Source organism: Populus trichocarpa, chromosome 15 (assembly GCF_000002775.5).
Source record: "Populus trichocarpa isolate Nisqually-1 chromosome 15, P.trichocarpa_v4.1, whole genome shotgun sequence".
Taxonomy (NCBI): domain Eukaryota; kingdom Viridiplantae; phylum Streptophyta; class Magnoliopsida; order Malpighiales; family Salicaceae; genus Populus; species Populus trichocarpa.
Genome location: NC_037299.2, coordinates 7,601,742 through 7,624,962, shown reverse-complemented (window position 1 = coordinate 7,624,962; position 23,221 = coordinate 7,601,742). Strand labels below are relative to the sequence as shown.

The window sequence follows — 23,221 nt, the reverse complement described above, 5'->3', positions numbered from 1 at the left end:
CAGCCGACTAGGATATAAAATAGACAAGTCTTTGTCCAAACAATCGATTTTAGCATATAATTTGTAAGTCTTTATCCAAATGACCGACTTTAACGTATAATCAATAAGTCTTCATCCAAACAATTAACTGTAACTAATAATTAATTAGTCTCTATTTAAATAGCCGAGTAAGATATAAAATAGACAAATCTCTATCTAATTAGCCGACTTTAGTAAGTCTCTATCCAAATAAGCAACTTTAACAAATAATTAATTAGTCTTTGTCATTGTAGTCAACTTATTTTTAACATTATCAAATTTCACTATTGCACCTATTTAGAGGATTAAACTAATTAGTCTCTGTCGTTGTACCTGACTTACCAATTACATTATTGATTTTTTCTATTGAGCTAAAACAAGTATTAAACTAGTTAGTTTCTATCGGTGCAGTCAACACTTATTTCTAACATCATCAAGTTTCATTGTTGTGCCCATTTTGAGAATTAAACTAACTAGTCTTTGTCGTTGCAACCGACTTACTATTTACATTATCAATTTTCACCATTGAGGCTAATACAAGTATTAACTAGATAATCTCTATCATTGTAGTCATACGTTATCGAATCTTGTTATTGTGGTCATTTTATATGTTTACATTGTTATTGTCATGTGGGTGTATTCTTATTTAATGTCATTATTCTGCTTGAAAACATCATTTTTCCACCCTAAAGGTATAATATCTAATGATATTTATTTTCCACCCGACATTGATCTTGTAATATTATCTTTCATAATACCATAATTTTGATGATGAACATTTGTTTCCAATAATACATATAAATATACAATTTGTATTTCAACATTTACATAAACAACTTAATTAATCAAAGAGGTAAAGGCGACCCTTACCTGAAGTTTCTGCAGCATATGCTCTTGAGAAGTCGAGTTCCACCCTAGACGTTTCTTTTACAACTCCCAAACAATTAACTTTTGTTTAGCCAAATACACAATCAATTATTCGTTTAACAACCAATTCAGCCTAAACACATAAATATATAAGTCACTGCATACATTTGCATAATCTTAGTCTATTTTGGGCATTAGAAACATGGACACAATGAATCCATTTTTTTCACTTTTGAATTTTACCATAACATTATTTTGCATTCAACACATAATTCAACATTTCAATATTATAATTTCACATTCAAACACCCAATTCAAAAATTCCTTATTACAAATTTTACATTTAAACAAACAATTTAGCATCTTCATATTACTAATTTGGGTTCAAATATAACACAATATATTTATGAATGTTCCTACTTTCAATTATACTTTCAAGCCTAGGAGTTTCCATACTTCCATGATCCCCTAAGTTTCCACACACATAACAAACATTAATTGTGTGAGAAACTACAGTCGTTGTCAATTCTAGAATGAAAATGGGAAGATATCAATATGAATTTTATGTCAAGATTGGCTAAAGGTAAGAAGGGTAATGATGCTACATGGGTAATTATGGATAGACTCACAAAATCTGCCTTGTTTTTACTAATAAAAATAACAGATTTAGTGGATAAACTAGCCAGGTTATATGTAAATGAAGTGATTAGATTGCATAAGGGTGCTAGTGTCAATTGTATCAGATTGGGATCCAAGGTTCACATCGAGATTATGGTCGAGTCTATAACGAGCTTTAGGAACTAAATTAAACTTAAGTACTATATTTCATCCTTAAACAGATGGTTAGTTTGAAAGGACCATTCAGACACTTGAAGATCTTCTGAGGACATATATACTAGAATTTAGAGGAAATTGAGAGGATCTTTACCACTAGTAGAATTCACATACAATAATAGATTTTTAACTACTATTGGTATGGCCCCATATAAAGCACTATATGAGAGAAAATATTATACCATTGTCTGCTGGGATGAAGTGAGTGAAAGGAAGTTGTAGGGATCAGAAATGGTATAAATGATTACTGATAAAGTGAGGATAATTAGAGAGAGGATGAAAGAAGCTCAGGACAGACAGAAAAGTTATGAAGACAACCGAAGAAGGCCTTTGGAATTTCAAGTGGGGGGATAAAGTATTTTTGAAAATGACACATTGGAAGGACACTATTCGCTTCAGAATAAAAGGAAAGTTAGCTCTAGGATATATGAGCCCCTTTGAGATCATGAAAAGAATTGGGCCGGTCGCTTATTAATTGGAATTACCTTCACATTTGGCCAAAATACATAATGTGTTTCACGTGTCATTGCTCCAAAAAACAAAGATAGATCCTTCACGAGTATTGCCTCAAGTTCCAATAAAAGTCAAGGAGGATTTAACTCTAGAAACGAGACCAGTTAAGATTTTAGGCCAGAGCAAAAAAGAGTTGCAAAATAAAAGGGTTCTCTTGCTGAAAGTATTATGGAGAAACTCCTAGGTAGAAGAACAAACATGGGAAAGGGAGTCGGAGATTAAAAAAAATGAAGTATCTGACTTTATTTTCTAATATAGGTATGAAATTTAAATTTCAGGGATGAAATTTCATAAGAATGGAAGGATGTAAACCCCAAGAATTTAATAATAATAATAATAATAATAATAATAATAATAATAATAATAATAATAATAATAAATGATAAGAAGGATTGTTTTGAAAGTTTTTTTAAAAAAAAAGAAGAAGAAGAAAAGGGGGGATTTGGACTAAGTTAGTTCAAATAATGGTATTAAATAATAAAGGAAGTTTAAGAGAAAATCCAAAATGAAAATTTAGAAGAATTGTGGGGTAAAATTATAATTAAAAAAAATCTTCACTCTCCCTTAAATCCCTAAGGGACTGGTAGGATAACCATGATAGAGAGGGGAGGAAAGTTTGAAGTTTTTTTCAATTTTCTCATGCTAAATGCTTAAGAAAGGGTAAAATTAAGTGATAGAGTGGGTTTTGGAGAAGGATTAAACACAAAAATACTAACATTAAGAAAGATTTAAAGAGAGAAAGAAGAAAAGAAAGGAGGGGAGTTAAAAAGAGATTTGAAAAAACTTAAGCTAATGAGCTTTCAAAACTCAATTTACAATTCAATAGGATGTTTAGAGCTTGTTTATGTTGATTTGAATGAAATTTGCTTGATTCCCATTCAGATTCTAGCAAATTGATTTAGGGCTCTTAATATGAATTTAAGGGAAAAGAAAATTTCTTTGAAATTGAGTCTTTAGAAACATTATAGATTATGGAAAGAAGGACATTATGATGAATTGATGAAAAACTTATAGGGCTAAAGAGGCCTTAGGTGGTTGGCCATGTGCAGAGAAGATAAATAGTGATAGGTTTATGATAACTTTTATAAAATTATGCTATAATTATGTCATGATTGATGTGAATAATGATTTATAGATGATTAATGTTATTATTTGTAATGGTGATTGATTTTTAATGAATTAAGAATTTTCTCAAATTGAAAAATTGTTAAATTGCTTAAGTTAACAGTGAAAACACTTATATTTCAAAGTGTTTTCGTGATGGATTTTAATTTTTTATAAATTAGCATTTACAACTGACACATTGTCTTTTTATTTATTATTTACTTATGATGTCCAAGAGAGTGTATATGACGTGAAGTTCTCCCTTCCCAAAATCTTTTATATATATATAGAGGTTTATCCAAAATCTTTTGTTTTTATTTCAATGGTAAGAGATGTTTAAATATATTTTTGGAGAGATCTTTTGCAAGCAATTTATACTATAAATTAACATAAATTTATTTTGAGAAAATATTAATTTAACCCTTAATCGCATGTTTACAAATCTTTTAATTTTATAAATTTTGTTTTAAATGGTCATACTTCGCTCCATTCAATCTTAGTTATAGTTGAAGGAATTTATCCAATTTGCATGTTGTCTTTACATGCTTGAAAAATTATTTTAGTACATAATCATACTAAATTTTGTAAACCTTTCTTTTATTCAAGCTAGTCTAGTAAAGTGAAATTTGTTATTATTTAACATTAAATTTGTGTTTTGAGCCATATCATGATTTAATTTCACACATAGGATATAAACACTTACTAAGCATGGGTAAATTGGATGAAATTTCTTAAGAGTGACATTGTTTAACATTGAAGTAAAATTGACAAAATTTATAAGTTTGAGCCTCCATTAATAATACTATAATATTAAAATAATTTTCTTCTAATCATAAATTTTTTAAATTATATTAATTAAGGTATTTTTGAATTGGTTTTCAAGCATCAACATGAGATTTTTAACCACTAAAAATCTTATTTTCAATCTTCCTTGCTTCAAATATTAATGTTTCTTATCACTATCATGAGAATCTATTTCTATATATAAGAGTTTATGAGTTTCACATTCTATTTTACTCTTATATCACAAGAAAAACAATTAAACATAATTATAATTGAATTAAAATAAAACTATTTTTTAACCATATAGTTATTATAATTATAATAGAATTTTTTTTTTGTTTCTTTGGTAGATTAATATTATAAAATCTAATTTGTTATGGTTATCATCATTAATATTAGTATCAATTTCTGATGAACAACTAAGCATTATTTATTCCCACTCTTGTCTTTAAATATACTCATTGGAAGCAACAAATAACAAAAGTCATTTGTCTGTTTATGAGAGATGCATGAGAGACCAAAACTTAAACTAAGATAAACAAGAAGACATAAAAAAATAAAATTAGCAAAAAAAGAAAAAGAAAAGAAAGTGAAACACTCAATTTAGTTCCAAAACTATTTATATCTCTTATCAATTATATCCTAAATCTATAAATTATATCCATTAGGTTCTCAATATTTCAAGAATTCCCCCCCTTTCTTTCTCTATCAATTAATATTATAAGTCTTATCTATGTATATTTGAATAAAATTTGATGATGAATAAAATTTGATGAAGAAATTAATGAATATTATTAACATTTTAAATCTGTTATGCTTGTTGTATAAAAAAATAAAACGCTAAGGAAAATTATTGTTCACCCAGACACAAAATTATTATGGATTGCAATAGTATCAATTTTTTTTACCACTTTAGTTTTTTTTGTTCTTCAATTTCATTCATTTCAATTCAGGTTGGGTTGGTATTAGACTTAATATTTTTATTTAGTTGACTTTGGGTAAGGTTCTCACAATGTCAGGGGGAAAACAACGCTCGATTGATGTTTAGTTTGGCTAAATTAAATGAAATTGTATTAATATAAAATAATTTAAGCTATGAGGACCAAATTTGAACAATACAAAAATATTAAGCCCTTTTTCTTGGAAGAATCAGGGACTGAAATCCATATAGGCAAGGGAAAGATCAACCCTAAAAACATTTTGGTCACTTAATTTTTATTTTTTTTCTATTTGATCCTTTAAAATGATTTTTTTTTAGGATTGGACTTAATAAAGTTTATTAGTTGCCTAAATATGAGGATTCTATGATATTAAGAAAAACTTCCAATGCTTGGTTGATGCTTATTTTGCAAAATAAAATTCAATTTTATTTATCTAAAAGAACTAAGGCTTGAGGGACCAAGTTTGAGACTGAAAATAATTGGAGGGACTAAAGTTGATAGGTAATGGAAAATGGGTTGGTCGTGCATTGCACGTACTAGTGAGTAAAGAAAGCCTCCACACTCTGACGGTGTGTGTGGCTTCTTTCGATGTTAGAACGCCGCCATCTTTGATGGCATTCAATTCATCTCGGTAAGACATTTCCAGCAGCGCTACGTGTGTGGCGATTGGTTCTACATGGAGGACCATTTTTATTTTTTTCCTTCTCATCCCTAGTTTCTCTCTATTATCCTTGAACTTCACATTGCTATATCAACAAAGTACTCCTCTCATTTTTTTTTAGATTGGGTCTTTTTTTTATTTTTTTGTTGTGGGTCGTTTTTAAAATTGATTTTTACTATCGAATTAATCATTCAACATTGAATTGGTTGAGTATTGGGCTTTATGATTCTTTTATGGGGTAATTTGGATATCATGATCTAGGTCAGAGGTTTGAAAAACTAACCCGAGTTAATATATTTCTTTCTTAGGTCCTTTTTCAACACTGATTTTCTTTTTCAATTCCATCCATCAACATTGAATTTGTTAGAGATTGAGTTTCATGATTTTCTTCAGTTTTCTTTTTACAAGGCTATTATGATCTCGTGACCTGGGTCACGAGTTCAGTGTGTTAGCTTGGATCGACTCATATTTTTTTGGTTTTGTCTTTTAACATTAAGTTTGTTTTTTTAGAATCAAGGTTCATGTTGTTTTTTCATTTTGCCTTTTATTAGGCTATCCCATTTGGATGTCTAATGCCACAGGGTTTGGTGGGTGGTTTGTTGATGATTTTTTTAATTGATTTTTCCTTTCATTTTATCTTTCTATATTGGGTTTGTTGGGAACTTGACTTTGTAATTTTTTTTATTTGCTTTTTATTGGCTTATCCTGGACTTGCGACCCAGGTTGTAGGTTTTACATGTTAAGTTGAGTTGAATCAAGTCTTTTATTTTGTCATTTCTTGATTTTTTTAATTCAGTCCTTCAACATTGAGTTACTTGAAAAATGAGCTTTATAATTTTATTTTATTTTGGTAAGCATATTTTGGTGTGCAGATCATCATCATCACTTTATTTTTTAATCTAGTTCATTTATTATTGTTGTATTTTTTTTTATCATACAATTAAATAAAACCAACTTATTGGATCAAAACAGGTTTATGATCCGAATTGCAGATTTTTCTTACTTTTTTACAAGTAACAACACCAAAACATATTTTTTTATATATAAAAATCAGATAAGCCCGTGACATAGCACGTGAACCAATCTAGTATTATAAGTAATATTAAAAGGTATGCGAAATCAACTGTGCAAAAAGCATTGTGGATCCCTTTACAAAACATTGCGGACACACTATTCACAATGTTTTTTTTTTCATTTAGTTTTTATTGGACCAAATTATAGGTCAATTTAGGTTAATTTGTTAGGGAGGATGAAATTAAAAGGTAGGGTACTCAAGTGAAAAAAATAGATGAAACTGGTGGCTTTTTAGAATTTTAGGGTGAAAATCCTATTTTTCCATTGAAAACATAACCAAGAAAGGATGATATTGGGGTAATTTAGTAATTTCACAATGGTCTATTTGTCATTCTAAAATTTAAATGGGGTAAAGACATCTTTTCATTTTATGATACATAGAAAAATGATCTTTATGCCTATATATTCAAAATTATTTAAAGCTTACGTTTAAGGGTGTTTTTATCTTTGCTATTTTTAATGAATAGTAAAATGGCTTGCATGCCCATGGGTTTGGATTTTCTATAATTTATGTTCAAGGGCATTTTTTAATTTGTGCTTAGACTTTTTTGTAATTGTCAGGTTGGTTCAGGTTAGTTTAGGGCAACTATGTAATTTAATATATACAAATATTATTAAAAAAAGTTGTTGATGACTTGTTAGTGCGTGGGAAGCCCATCATTATTTGGACAGTGTGTGCGGGGACACTTGGTGATCAAACATCACCTTCCACAATGATATTTGAATCTTCTCGACGCGCATCTACGAGGAGTAGGTGTATGTGGCCAAAGGTCATTTAGTTTGACATCAACGACCTTTCACCCCTTCTTCTCTCTCTCCTACTCAATTTACACGCATGTACCTTCAAGATTTTAAAGAGGCCCTTTAATTGTTAATCCCTTCAGATTTGGTCCCTGTTGTTTTGGTTATTATTTATTTTATTTGCAATAATTTATAAAATTAGAAATCCTTTTCAATTTCACCCTTTTCAACTTTTTAATCTTTCAAACTTGGTCTTTATTCTTTTCATTGCTATTTGTTTAGTTTGAGATAATTTTTAAAATTGATTTTTTTTACAATTTCATCCATAACATTAAGTTTAATTTGATTTTCATATCAAATTTGATCCTTATTCTTTTAATTTCATTTTACCCTTTTATTAATTATAATTTGTTTTCAATTTAATGCCTAAGTATTTGATTTTAATTTATTTTTATGTTGAATTTGGTTTCTACTTTTTTATTGTTGTTTGTTTTGTTTTTGTTTTGAATGCCTTTTCTCTTCTTTTTTTTTCTTTACAATTTAATCCCTTATCATTTTTTTAGTTGATAATTTTTTTTTAATTTCCCTCTTTTACGAGGTTATTCACAGCTTTATAGTCAAGATCACAAATTTCAAAAGTTAACTCGAGTTACATTTAGTTTTTTCCTTGGTTTTTTTTTATAAAATTAATTTATCTTTAATTTTATCATTCGACATTAATTTTTTTAATTGTTATTCATGCTTTTTTTTTTCTTTCACTTTCCTTTATGTGGTGTTATCTCAATCCCAAGTTGACTCGATTTTTTTCATTATTTTTATTTTTTTAGTTTCTTTGCTAACCATTTTTTTATTGATAATTTTTCTTCATTATTTTTGGGTTTACCTTCTATGCGGTTGGTCTCGGCCTCATTACCACGGTCATGAGTTTCGAAAGTATACACTAGTTAACTTTGGTCTTTTCTAGATCATTTTTTTTTTCTAATTTCATCATTCAAGATATAATTTTTTGGTTAGTGATCTTTGTTTTTTTTCTTCACTTTCCTCTCCATGAGTCCACGTTAATTTATGCCCATGGTAATAAGTTTAGTGGGTTAACCAAATTGACCTATATCTTTTTTTTTTTCCACTTGTTTTTTTTTAAAGTTTTGTCATTCCATATTGGATTACTTGATAATTGGTCTTTATATATTTATTTAATTCTTTTTTATTGATGGATTTTTTTATTGGGTATAATCATTTTATTGAATTTATTTTTTACCATATATATAATTGAATACTTGATCTGTATTGTGAGATCAAATATTTTAATACTAGCTATTTCTTGATTAAATATTAATTTATTTAATTAAATATATATAAATATTATTGTTTATAATTAAGAATTTTGTTTTTTATAAAATACATGTTAGAAAATTTTATATATTTTTTTAATAAAAAGTTCTTATTTAACCTGGGAGAAAAATTTTCTTTGCGTACTTCTTATAATTATTATTATAAAATAACGTCAATTCGAAGAAAATATTGATAAAAAAAACTTGGTTGAAATTTTAAAAAAAAATGTTTGAGGACAAATTCATATTTTTGGAAATCAAATCAAATAAAAAATAGACATTTAAGCAAGTAAAATTAATTAATTTCGTTCTCCAAACAGGGAACAAGAAACCAGAGAGAGAGAGAGAGAGAGAGTCCAAGATCCGCTCCCCTTCGCTCTTCCACACACACAGAAAGACAGAAGAGAGAAAGAGAGAGAGTTCAGAGATAGATGGGGTGCTCTTTTTCGGGGCTGAATGCATTATACGACGCCGTTAACGGAGGGGGAGATGTGTGGATCAATGAGAACAGATTCAGGATCGTGAGGCAGCTTGGTGAAGGTGGATTTGCCTATGTGTTTTTGGTCAAGGAGGTGGTCAACGCCTCCGCTCCTGCTTCTGGTGGTGGTGCTGTTGCTGGTGGCCTCTCTAAAAAAGTCAAGGACAAATCCCATCTCTCTGGTACCTTCTCATTCCCAAATCTTAATTAAAAAAGATTCGATATCTTATTACTGACATCTATTTCCTTTCTCTTAAATATTTCCTTACGTGTTCTCTTGTGGTTGCTGAAATATGGATCTTAAAGCATATGGGATGTCATTTATGTGGACATCATCATTTGGTGTTTGAGTGATTAGTGCTGTAATGTTTTGTAATTGATCCCTGATCTACAACATTTCTGTTGTAAATTATGCCATTTGGATATGCATTATATGGTCTTGATTTTATGAGGGAAGCTAGAATGTTTTGTTGTTGAATTTAATCTTACGGTGTTTCATTGGTCAGGTTATTTAGCTGATCCTAAAATTATGATGTTTTTGAATTTGTATGAGGTAAGCACCTTGAAAAGTTTTCAGTTTACTTGTATCTGGGGCAAAAACATTGAATCTTGAAACTCAATCAGATCTCTTAAATTAGACCTTGTTTGGCATTGCAGCTCAATCATGCTTTTAAATTTTTTTTGAGTGTTTTTGGATTGTTTTAATGTGCTAATGTCAAAAATGAATTTTAAAAAATTAAAAAAAAACATTATTTTGATGCGTTCGAGAGTAAAAAAAACACTTTGAAAAGCAACCTCTATCACACTTTCAAAATGTACCATCTCAGCTTTTTTCCTCCTTTTGCTGTAAAATGATGAATATGTGTATGATGAATATGTGTGCGCGCGCATATAACTTTTTTTAGCATTTGGGGAAAAGAAATGAATTCAGTTACACCATTGGTCTGACTTTAAATACTGTGCAGGTGATGGAACTTATGCTATGAAGAAAGTTCTTATTCAGAATAATGAGCAGTTGGAGTTGGTGCGGGAAGAGATTCATGTTTCTTCACTATTCAATCACCCCAATCTGCTTCCGCTTCTTGATCATGCTATTATTGCAGTCAAGGTAATAACTGCAAGTTCTTCCTTTTCAAATTATTGTAGATAGATTTCTTATAAAATTGATGTTGTGTTTGTCATTAATTCATCTGAGGCTCTTGGATGGACATATTCTGTCTATCTGCATCATGGTTGGGAAGCTTTTGAGAGTAGAGCATTCATTGGGTAACAAGTCAGATTTTTAAGGAACTTGGACCCATGTTCTCTTCTTCGCTTCTGGGTTTTGTTGAAGTTTCTTAATGCCTATGTGTCTGTATCTGTGTGCGCATCTCCTACATGGATTTCTAATCCAACAATGTTTTCCTATCCAATCAGAGGCATAGAACCCTCTATTTGTGAAACTATCACTGCAGAATCCCCTTCATGTTCATAGCTAGTAACCTATGTGTAGAAGTAATAGCACGTTGTTTAACAGAAGAATAGGAACTTGTATGTTGAATTGAAAATAATTTATGTACAAATGTCATGCGGGTTGGACTTTCTATATTGCTTTAACAAATGGGAAATTCCAGCCACTAACCATTTTCCAAACACGAGGCCAAGATCCTTTAGTGTCATTCGATCAGATTAGGGTTGATTTTTATTCTGTGCTTCAAAATTAGTGACAAGGAGACTTGAAAATAACTTATTTTCAAGTCTTTTCTTTCATACCTTTTACTTAAACATTCTTTTGTCCTGTTATGTTTTACTGGATAGGCTACTCAAGAAGGATCTTGGAACCATGAAGCCTATTTGTTATTTCCGGTTCACTTGGATGGAACCTTACTGGACAACTCCACTGCTATGAAAGCTAAAAAGGAATTCTTTTCTACCACAGATGTTCTTCAAATATTTCGACAGGTGAATAGAAATGATATATAATTTTCTTGTTAATTCAATACATTCTGATCTCGAAGCAGGATTGTTATGCAGTAGTATCTTTACATGTGGGTTAATATCATACTTCGATATGCATCAAATGTATTGTGTCCTATGCCCACTTATGAAAAATGCCGCTGCAGCTTTGTGCAGGGCTGAAACATATGCACAATTTTGACCCTTCATATGCACACAATGATGTCAAACCTGGTAATGTTCTCCTAACACATAGGCAAGGGAAATCACCTCTTGCTATATTGATGGATTTTGGGAGTGCTCGACCTGCAAAAAGGCAAATTCGATCTCGCTCAGAGGCACTACAGTTGCAGGTAATCATTTTTATTCTCATTTTTATGCTAATACCTGTAATCTTTTACTCTTCTATGTTCATTCTTCATCAGTATCATTATCAGCAGCCTTCTTAGTGCATCCATGTACCAATATATATTTTTATGGGTTTTTGTTATGTACTTGTACAATTTTTTCTTGGTGCATACTTGTGTGATCTTTAAAGCTTCATTCGATTGAATGTTTTGTTCAATTTCTTCATCTATTTTTCATAATAAAAGTTAAAATGTTCTTGAAGTTTATTTGATTATGAATTTATCACCACACAAGGGAGCCTTTACCTTTACTTTTTAGTTTGTTTAGCATATGTGGATTTCTGTAAGATATTAGCTTCCACCACTGTATCATGACTAGATTTTGATGGCTATAATGTAGGAATGGGCGTCTGAGCATTGTTCAGCACCTTTCAGAGCTCCTGAGTTGTGGGATTGCCCCAGCCATGCAGACATTGATGAGAGAACTGATATTTGGTCACTAGGATGCACACTATATGCAATAATGTAAGAATCGTTTGCTTCAGTCATAATTTTTATTCTATTATCAGAAATCATTTGTAACTAGTTTTGTGTTGTGTACTTCTTACTTTCTGCAGTGAAAACTGTTTGATTTTATATATGCCTGTGCTTACCCACTATTGAGGAACATGGAGTCCATCTGCTGTTTTGTATAATTTTAGGTTTAGTATTTATTGACTTTTTTTTCTCTCTCTTAATTCTTATTTACAATGGTATTGAAATTAGTTTATATGGTTGCATATATAACTCATAGATGCGTTATCATGTGTGTGAGTGTGAGCACATGCATGCTTTGTGTGCGTGTGCGCGTGTCTGTGTTGTATCGATGTGTTTTCTGCAAGCATGTTCCTGGGTGCATCATGTTTTCTGAAACTTCATATTCTTGTACATTCACATTTCCTTTTAACTGTTGTTTATAATTTCAAAATCTGTTGCCTCCCTCTAAGGTGAAGCAAGATCTCATTTATGTCTCAACTTGCAGCTACATGTTTCTGACTTTTCTTATGGCTGATTCCACAGGTATGGAGTATCTCCATTTGAATACGCACTTGGAGAGTCTGGAGGAAGCCTTCAATTGGCCATTGTAAATGCACAGATAAAGTGGCCAGCTGGACCCAAACCTCCATACCCAGAAGCTCTTCATCAGTTTGTGACATGGATGCTTCAACCTCAGGCAGCAGTTCGTCCTCGCATTGATGATATCATAATTCATGTTGACAAGCTGATCTCAAAGTTTTCAAATTGAGATAATAATATAGAACAAAAGAAATATTACATTGGGAATGCAGCGGATGATTGTGCAGCTCAGCAACTTCCTATACACCCGCGATGGTGGATGTTCAAAATACTGAAGCGGAACAAAGTAGCAGCAGTTTGTTCAAACGGTTACAGAGAGATGATTTCCTTTTTTTGGCAATAGTTTTGTCAGTTGTGCAGTGGCTTAATTTTAGTACATCGTTGTCACAGTTGTATTTAGTTTTACAATCTGTAATTTACGGAACTGGATTGTCTGTTGCTCACAAATATTCAATGGTTTAGTTCAAGGATAATAAATGGTGACAGAGCATGGATGAAGTAAACAAATCCTAGCTTATCTGGCTTTCAAGATCATCATCAAATATATATAAGCCTATTCAACAAAGCGTATCTTTCTTGGGATACCATCTTGAAAAAAACCAAAAACAAAATCTTGGGATATCTCAAGGCTTGATCGGTTTTGCTCAGGCTAAGCTAGGAAGCAGCAGCCAGCAAGGGAGTAGTCTTTTTCATTCACAAAAAGGAGGTTATAGAGGCTTCAAGAGGAAGTGATGATGAAGAGAACGGTTTGACAAGGAAGAGACTAAGGCTTTTTAAAGAGCAACCAGCCTTTCTTGAAGAGAGTTTCGAAGAACACAATACCCTTTATCCTGTAAATTATAACTTGAATAAAACCTTTGCAAATTGATCTGTTGGTTTTCTTTAATGTAGCCATCGAAGTTTCTTGAAGACAACTTTCTTCACCTTTTCTCCACCAGCTAAAGTTCATTTAATAGGTTTTCGGTTCAACCCAGGTTATATTTTCAAAGAATACCAACTCCTGGTTCGGTTAGTTTTTTCTACCCGGACCGGACCGCTGTATCATGAGTTCCTAGCCCACTAGCCAAGTCAGTTTCAGAACCAACCTAAAGAGAGTGAATGCGGTAAGAGAGAAGAAGGTTGAAGCTAGCTGACAGCAGCTCAGCGCTTTTTCTACCAGGAGAATAATTACCTTCGAAGGTCATTCCATAATATGCAAGATGAAAATTGTAAAACAGTCATCCCTTTTGCACCATGTTAAACTGCAAACAAAAACCTTAACTGTCATCGGAGAGCCAGTTAGATACGAGGTGTAGGATTTGCCTGGCCAGTTGAGTAAGCACTCTTTTCTTTGGTGTGCAAAAAGATTCCAAAAAGTAACAAAGAGAGAGACGCACGAAGAACCTTAAAAGCTTACTTGCAGTTCACCTGAAACATGTCAACCACACGATACAGAACAACCTCTTGCAGCTACTTGATATTACACGTTTTCTGATACTACCTCCCTTCTTGTTTGCTTACAGTAACCACTATACCTCCTCCTACTTCACTTGTGTTGATGCCATGGATATGCGGGCACAAGTTATCGCATGAAGAACTGACAGCTGACGACCAATACTTGAAGAAAACAATTCTGACAAAGGATGATGGATGTTAATTCTGCTCTTTTGTGCTTGGAAGATCTTGTAGCCGAGATTATTCTGCAAGATTTTACAAGTTTGCTGGTGCAAGATTTTTATTAGGGAAAATTACCTATTTTACACCTTACATTGTTTTTTTTTTATAAATTACTGAAAAATATCATTGCTCAATAAAAAATTTCACATCACATGAAATGACAAACAAACCTTATATAAATTATATTCACAAACACAACAAACAAAACATACAACCCTATCCCACTTTTTCTGTCTCGCCTACCTTTGATCTCTAAACAAAAGCTTTCTAGAAATTAAACAAATTTCAGCTCAATTAAATCTAAAATTTTATAAAATCAAAGTTTGGGGATTCGTAGTTGATTCTCATGGAAACCAAGTGCCTGTTTACATCATCAAGTAATGAAATTTTTCTCATGTATTGCTTGTTAGGATATTGCCATTTGTGGCAATACCCCACCAAGCAAGTGGAAGCAACATTAGTGCCACATTTGGTGGCATGGTTTAAGGCTTTATTGGCCCTTCCATGTTGACAAATGTGCTGGAGGGGCTCACCATGTTTGCCTATAAAAGAGGCATGTTTTTGAGAGCAAAGTGAGAGTGTGTGAGAGTGAAGTGACGAGAAGAAAAGAGAAAGAGGAGCTGCTGCCCCCTGCTGCCATATGCAGCAGAGTGTGTGAGCTGGGAGTTGAGTTTGAGTGGATGTGATCCTCCTCCTCCATGTATTTATTGTATCCTTTCTCTATCTCTAATAAAATGAACCTCTCCCGTGGATGTAGGCGTTTTGCCGAACCACGTAAAATATTGTGTCAGTGTGCTTAGCCTCCAATGGGCAACTATCAGAACACCACCGGTCCGACTAAGGGGGAGCCGGAATCTCCTAACAATTGGTATCAGAGCACATGGTTTAAAGTGATGTTTGATTTTTGCTTAAAAATTAAAGTTGTCAAAATTGTGTTTTGACCATACCACTGTGTAGAGGAGGAAGAGACGAAGCCACTGGTAAAAACCACGTCGAAATCGGATGTTGGAAACGGCCGCACGCGCCGTCACGCTCCGGCGGGGTGGCTGGCCACGCGCACAGACGCGCGCCACGCATCACACGCGTCTTCTTCGCCCGGATGGGCTGACCCGACCCGACCCACGTGCCAAACCCGAATAAGGATGACGTCATCATGATGTAAACATGACGCCAGCATGCACAGTTGGCATGCCATGTCAGCGTCCAGTCATCTGACACGTCAGCATAGTGGGACCCACCTGCCACGTCATCAGACTCGAGCCGAGCCGCGCCGCGCCGAGCTGAGTTGAGCCGAGCTGTGTTGGAGCCAAGCTGAGCCAAGCCGCGAGCCGAGGGATAAGATTTTGTGCAGCGGAGTCTACGTGCAACCGGATCTGAGATTGAATCTGGGCCGTTCATCAGGCCAGAATTGTTTTGATCAAAACGTAGCCGCCTGAAATGCGATTTGAACGATTTCAGACTTGTTTCCAGCTAATTTGATCGTTCCGGATGCAATGGTACGGTCCAATCATTGAGATTTGAGACCAAAAATGATGGTGGTGAATTAACAAAAGAGATTGCCCGATCAGGAGGCATCTGAAGGTCATCATGGTGGTTAATGGAGATGAAGAAGAAGATGTCACACATGTTTGCCCAATTACATGTGCTGAACTGCTAAGTGGGAGATTTGAATTGCCTTGATCGAAGGCAAAATTGGGACACTCTGGACACCCGATCAAGTGGACAATTAGAGGTGTAGAGTGAAAATTGATGAAGACCAATCTTAACGAATTAAGCATTGGTAGTCTTGCCAGATATTGAGAAATGATGTATTAAACCAGTATATTCCAGATCACTTGTAAAGGAAAGCCGCAACAAAGCTAGCAAATGGTTGTATAAATGAAAAGACAGTACGATGGATAGATATGGCCTAAGAAGTTCTGTCTAGGAGATTGGGTTTTAAGCGGGACCAGTGTGACCCCTCCAATCTTTCCTGGGAACTTGCTTAGTGGAAGGATTATCCATACGGTACTATTTTCGTATATATAGCAGTTTGTAATGAAACGGTTGAAGACTAGTAAGATGACGGCACAAGGGAACAATTGGGTTCCATATGATCAAGGATCTGATGGAGTGGTGATTTCTCCAAAGAAAGATTTGGTGACTGTGATTTCTCAAGGGAAGAATTGATGAAGACCCTGATAATGGAAGAGAAATACAACGAGGGGATAAAGATTGGCACCCTATTTTGACTTGAACAGGTGTTATGACAGGATGAGCTGCTGTCAAACATAAGCAAGGAATAGGGAGAAATTTGGAGAACAGAAATTGCACGAGGGCACACGGAGATTGTGCAGGAGTACCCGTAGGAGGTACTGTAATGAGACAACAAGTGCAAGGAGAAGAAGAGTTCCCAGATGAAGCTCAGAGCAGAGACTATGTAGAAGTTGTACAACAGGAAGTCTCTTGTGCTCTTGATGAAGACAACAGGCGAAGACCTTTCCAATGCATGTAAGGATGGAAAGAGAGCTGTTGTAGAAGCACCTAATTGAGGGGGTGCAAACGCTTGTGATAAAAGATGACCGCCTATGATGAAAGGCGAAGACACCAAAGAGAGTTGGTGTAGGTGGAGCTGTTAAGCAGAAAGGCACAGAAGCTCCAAACATAGAAATCGAGATGGAGGATTGCGAAGAGTATACCACAACTTTCTCTTTCTATGTAATTAGTGGCAGTGATCTCCCATAGTGCACATGGTGGTAGATATTTTTGGAGCCATTTTGAAGCATCCCAGCTGAAGGAGGATGCGACCGCCTATGAAAGGCAAAGACACCTTAGATGGAAGGTATGTGAGGGCCTTGATATGAGCCCAAGATTAGACCGCCTTATGACAACAGGCGAAGACACCTTAGAGAAGGTGTGAGGGCCATGATAGGAGCCCAAGTTCAAAACGCCCCAGAGCCAATGTGATGGCTAGATATGAGTGGACAGGTGTATAGCCAATGAAGTGGCTATGATGAGTATGAAGACAAATGCAAGATTGACTTTCATGGATATTGCCCCCATGCTATAGATCAATGAGCTAGAAGACATTTGCCTTGGACAATAAGTGGATGACTTGTGGAGCATTAAGACGCGACTGCTATAAAGGAACAGAGGGCATGCGCAGGTTCCGGGAACAAGTTGACTCTTGTCAAGGTGGTGAGCTCAGTAATGGCATTGTAATACTCAGAGTATGAAGACAGATATGAATCAACCTTTAATGGGCTGCCCCCATGGTTAAAGGTGGAGAGCTACCTGGACTCTTAAGACTCAGAGCGAGAGACTCACGGAGAAGTAAGGCGTGGTTCCTAGGGTGGAACAGAGGGCAGGCGCAACTCCTGGATGAGTAGACTCTTGGAAGAGTGGTGAGCTTGTGATCACATTGAAATACTCAATGACTGTCGCACTTGGGAATATTCGTTTGAGGGGGTGTTGGAAGCCTTGGTGTAAGGCTTGAAAAATCATTCCAGACCGAGCATGGTTGATACGCTCGAAGGGGAATGTTGTGTTGAAGACGCTCTCGGAATGGAAGCTTGGAAGAGCTGCAGAATGCAAGCTTATGCTGAAGAAGCAAGAGGACAATTGCCCACACAAATGGCAAAGGGGGTGATTGTTAGGATATTGCCATTTGTGGCAATACCCCACCACCAAGCAAGTGGAGGCACCATTAGTGCCACATTTGGTGGCATGGTTTAAGGCTTTATTGGCCCCTTCATGTTAACAAATGTGCTGGAGGGGCTCACCATGTTTGCCTATAAAAGAGGCATGTTTTTTAGAGCAAAGTGAGAGTGTGTGAGAGTGAAGTGACGAGAAGAAGAGAGAAAGAGGAGCCTGCTGCCATATGCAGCAGAGTGTGTGAGCTGGAAGTTGAGTTTGAGTGGATGTGATCCTCCTCCTTCATGTATTTATTGTATCCTTTCTCTATCTCTAATAAAATGAACCTCTCCCATGAATGTAGGTAATTTGCCGAACCACGTAAAATATTGTGTCAGTGTGCTTAGCCTCCAATGGGCAACTATCAGAACACCACCGGTCCGACTAAGGGGGAGTCGGAATCTCCCAACATTGCTATCATCAAGAACAAGACAACAAAAAGATATATTGTCTCACTTGTTTTCTCGAATCGAGACTTCAATAAATGAGTTAATGGATTTTGTTGTTATTAAATTATTGTTATTTTCTTAGAATATTGTTTGATTTACTCAATTAAACAAAAAAATACATAAAATTAGGATTAATGTGGAACTCATAGATCCTTAAGCTTAAAAATTGAAAATCTCAAAGTTATTTTTTGTTCTAACTTTGATGTTAAAAATCTTAAAGAGGTTTAGAAAAGGACACATGCAAGCATAGATAAACGCTAGCTTAGGAGCTCATATAACAAAAGGACAAATCATGACTTTCATACTCATATATAGAAATTACCAACTTAAAAAGAACAAATATTAGCTACATGAGCAAATTCAAGAACATGAAACTTGACATAAGCCAATTCAAGAAAGAGTGAATTTGATATAGAACATTAATTACCCATTGAATACTTGAAGTATTGTTGATGAAAACAGCTTTAGAAGCTTCATGTTCCCGGTTGAAGTAGAGTTGCTCCTGTTATTGCTATTTTTGATGTTGTTTGTGATGCAAGCTAAAGCTATATAAGATAACAATTATATGAAAATCACAAGAGAAAGATAGAATATTTAATGAATGAAGAGGGTTGTGGATATGAACCTTGAATTTATAATTTTATTCTTTGAAAAATAAAGAATATGGTGGTCGTCTCTTTAAATAGATTAAAAAATCTTACCTCTACTAGAAAACAATTAGGAATCCAAAAACATAAAGGAAATAAATAAAATATCCAAATTAAAACATAGATCCTGAAAAAACATAGAAAATGATAAAAACTATCGTATCAAGAGCATCAATGCTTAAAATATGATTTTGAAAGATCTGACGATCTATTCGGCGATATAGTGGTTGCCCTAAATAAAATTGCTTGTAGAATCACCTGTAAATATTTGAGCTCAATCCAATGATCATATCCCTTGTTATTATAATTTTAAGAAGTTAACCAGTCCTAGCTATTGCAGATATTTTCTTAGACCTAGACTTATCCCACTAGTTTATAAAGATATCTGTTAAGCCATTTATATAGTTTGTTTGGGCTAGATTCTCATCTAGTAATGTCAGATCATCACCCGAATGCTTAGAACTGCTCGTGTCTACAAGCCCGACTACATCATTCTTCTTGGGTTGGAAAGAACTTGTCCTCAAGTTCTATTCTTCTTTTAGATAGGGTGTCAAGTGTTTAACATTAAAGACATCGAAAGTCTTTAGATGGATAGGGAGACGAAGTCTATAAACATTATCATTTATTTTTTGCAACACCTTATAGGACCTAATTTTCCTCTCCTTAAACTTGTTATACCCACCTACTGGAAACCTATCACGGGTAAGAATTGCTCATACCTGATCGCCAACATCAAACACTATTATTTTATGATGAGTATTAGCCAAGGTCTTATACCAGGCATTGTTATCTATGATTGTCTTATTGATCAACTCATGGATACCATGTAAATAATCAGTCATACCATCATCTTGAACACTTAGTTGTCTGATACAAGGAATATGCATCGACTTTAGCTCTTTAGAGGGGTTCTATCTATAAATAATCTCGAGTGGATTCAGTTGGGTAGTCTAATTTTAAGACCTGTTATAAGCAAACTTTGTCTATGACAAAGCTATATTCTAATGTTTTGGCATGTCTTCCACTAAACTCCGGTTCACCACTTCAATTTGCTTATTTATTTAATTTGCTTATTTATTCGAAAATGATATGACACTACTAAAATTTAGTTGAATTTCCATCTTAAATCACAAACTCTCCCAAAGTTACTCATGAAATTCACATCTCTATACAATGAGAGAATGAAAATCACATTCAAGCCACAGAAAATGAGCTAGTGACATGAGAGCTAGCAAGTTAACTGACATAGACTACTTCTGAGATTAAGCAATTAGTGGTAAACGAGAATAAAACTTGGTCCTATCTTTCATAATTAAAATCTTTTTGTACTTCCCATTATGCTTTCTATATACGTTGAAGATGAATACCACCGGAGCTAATTTCTCAATTGGTTTTAGGAGTATTGTGGTCAAATGTTATATTTCTAGTTTGATGTTGGTTCTTTCATGCACCCTACCTAACCCCTTCCCCCATAAGAGAAAGAAAAAAGACTAGCAGCATCGTTACATATTCTGAAGCTCGAGGTCAACAACAAGAATCCAGCCTTGTTGCTGATCTTTAATAAAAGCTGATTGCACTTTTATGCCTTAGATAGTGTGATAGGAAGGGTCCACAAAGCAGAAAAAGGAACTGAACCTCGTATAAAGAAACCTAGACTCAGTTCTGACAAGGAGCTACGATAGGAGGAGAGTAAATCACAGTTGCATCTCAAGCGCCAGCCACTATTGAATTTATTACTCGAGGGTTCATATGAGTTTTCCACCTTTCTCTTTGGATCTTAGTTGGCCCTCAGTCTCATCCTATTCATCCTGACTGAGTATCCTTTCCTGCACAGCCATTGGATAGCTTTCACAGGATGTTTTTTTTACACTATGCACCCAACAAGAGTTGTCGGTTCTTCCAGTTTCTAATCAGTGTAGCCAAGTGTAATGTCCAATGATTCCAAATTTCAAAACAACTTTAAGGCCTAGAATAATATCCAAGGATGCCAATTTCTGTACTAACCACAGCATAACCTAACTACATCACAGTGTTACATTTTGTATCACACTTGGGAAGGCTTAAGTAGAGCTATGGATACAGTTGATGGATGAGAATGTGATGCAAAAGGACCTGATTCTGACACCTCATTGTCATGTGTGAACATCAGATATCTCGTTACTCTCATGCCTTCCAGCTGACTCATCTTAATGTAATGAAGAAATGATAGTTTGTCAAGAAAAAGGTTTAATTGCAGGGAGCTTTAGAGAGGAGAAACGCGCTTTCCATCTTTCTGGTGGGAAAGATATCCCACATAAACCAAAGCAAGCCCAACCACGCGGAAAGAATCGGGGAAGGAGAGATGATGCGTCCAAACTTTTCAGGTTCCTTTTTATCCAAAGTGAAAGCTACGGATTTTTGGTCCCATCCTTCAGGCTATGGAAGGGTCACACCTCGTTATTGGACCTCACTCTCTATCCGAGGTATCTACTCATCAATCTTATTGGCTGCTCTGCTCTTTCTTCTTTTTTTCCACTCACAAAAGCACTCATCATCAGATTCTTATTTTTACTGTGATGATGGCTGTTACAACTGAAGCCACCAAAATGACTGCATTAAGAACAGTATCCATTCTATCAAGAAAGGTTGATAAGTAGCCATTTAGGCGGTGGTCCAGTGATAAGAATTTGAGATTAAGAGATTTGCTTTCTCTGTGATCTCAGGTTCGAGCTCTGTAGTTGCTCATATGATGGCCACTGGAGGCTTACATGATTGTTAACTTCAGGACCCGTGAGATTAGTGCCACATGTACTCTCCCCAGTGAGTTTCTAACCTCACTTCTTTTCTTCTTTACGGGAACGTTTTAAACCTTTTTGTTTTGTTTTTTTTTAGTTTCAAATAATGGCGAGAACTTTTGCTTACACGAGAAAAGAAAATGAAGAAGACGGGGAGAGACGAGTTCCCAAAAAAAAAAAAAAACCAAGGAAGAGAGAGCAAGAAGAAGAGAAAATCATTATAACACCGAAGAGGCAAGAAAGCGTTTGCGTTATGATTGATTGACTGCACTAGCAAACAGTGAATGCTTCCTACTTTTTCCAGTCTTGAGAACTCTCTTTTCCTCCGCATTGCATTTCTTTAGTAATCTCTCTCGTTTCTTGTAAAACAAAATGCATCATAAATTCTCCAAAGGACATCAAAAGAATCCATATATATTGTCTCCAAGGACACTGCTCCATCTTTACTTTTCACCAAAGATTCCTCTATACAAGCACCAACTCAACTCATCAACAACGCCTTCATCCTAAACTAGTAGGGGCCAACTACATGAATCCTTTTCATTGACTGAAATTTCTGGAGTTCAAGCCATGCTTGCTCATTCAATTGAAGATTCCAGAATAGACTCCCTCAGAAAAGTCTCCACATGTTAGTTGTTACCAGGCAGACAGATTGAATCGAAGATGCCACATAATTAAATTGACTTTCCTATCCTAAGAGATCATGCAGTATGATTAGCTGAAACTGCTCCAATGAAATCAACACTCTTCCTGGGATTTTAGGAACAGATTGAAATGTATAAACCAGGATGACCAAACTTCAGAGACTACAATGCTCCAATGAGATCATGCAGTATTTTTTTTTTAGAAAGAGAGACTAGAATGCATTTGCATATGAAGTAATGAACTGCCACTAACTCACATAAAAAAATTTAAATCTCCTATCTCTACACATCTTGGGTGTTAAGGAAAAAAGTCACTAATTATTTAGAATTACGACTAATTCACCAAAAAAATAAACACCTGAATTCCTAAAGATATTTCAGACGGTCAAATGATACGAATGAAGATAATGGTGTTTTCATAAAAATAGGTGAAGAAAAGATCCATCCCATTCCAGGATTTTTGTCTTGGAAATGTCCCTTTTACTATCCTGAAAGGACATTCTCCAAAGGAAAACAGACTTCCTGCAAGCAGATGCTATACTAACAAGGATATATGTCAATTCCCATGGTAAACAAGAAAAGTGAGCATAAAAGGGAGTAATTCCCATGGCTAAACTATCATTGAATTTAGGCATC

General features: G+C 34.6%; 1 protein-coding gene across 1 annotated transcript; it reads left to right on the top strand.

The window, feature by feature from the left end:
* The first annotated feature begins 9,164 nt into the window (after window positions 1–9,164).
* Window positions 9,165–13,250, top strand: LOC18105717 (uncharacterized). Its single transcript, XM_006374311.3, has 6 exons — window positions 9,165–9,527; window positions 10,311–10,453; window positions 11,143–11,286; window positions 11,448–11,633; window positions 12,028–12,152; window positions 12,687–13,250. The coding sequence occupies exons 1-6, from the start codon at window positions 9,299–9,301 to the stop codon at window positions 12,910–12,912; spliced, it is 1,053 nt and encodes a 350-aa protein (XP_006374373.2). The 5' UTR covers window positions 9,165–9,298; the 3' UTR covers window positions 12,913–13,250.
* The last annotated feature ends 9,971 nt before the right edge of the window (window positions 13,251–23,221 follow it).

Excerpts from the sequence above, each read along its gene's own strand:
- LOC18105717 (XM_006374311.3), top strand. The coding sequence starts at position 9,299 with ATGGGGTGCTCTTTTTCGGGGCTGAATGCATTATACGACGCCGTTAAC. Across the intron at positions 11,634-12,027 it reads CAGAGGCACTACAGTTGCAG|GAATGGGCGTCTGAGCATTG; the intron begins GTAATCATTTTT and ends GCTATAATGTAG. Across the intron at positions 12,153-12,686 it reads TGCACACTATATGCAATAAT|GTATGGAGTATCTCCATTTG; the intron begins GTAAGAATCGTT and ends CTGATTCCACAG.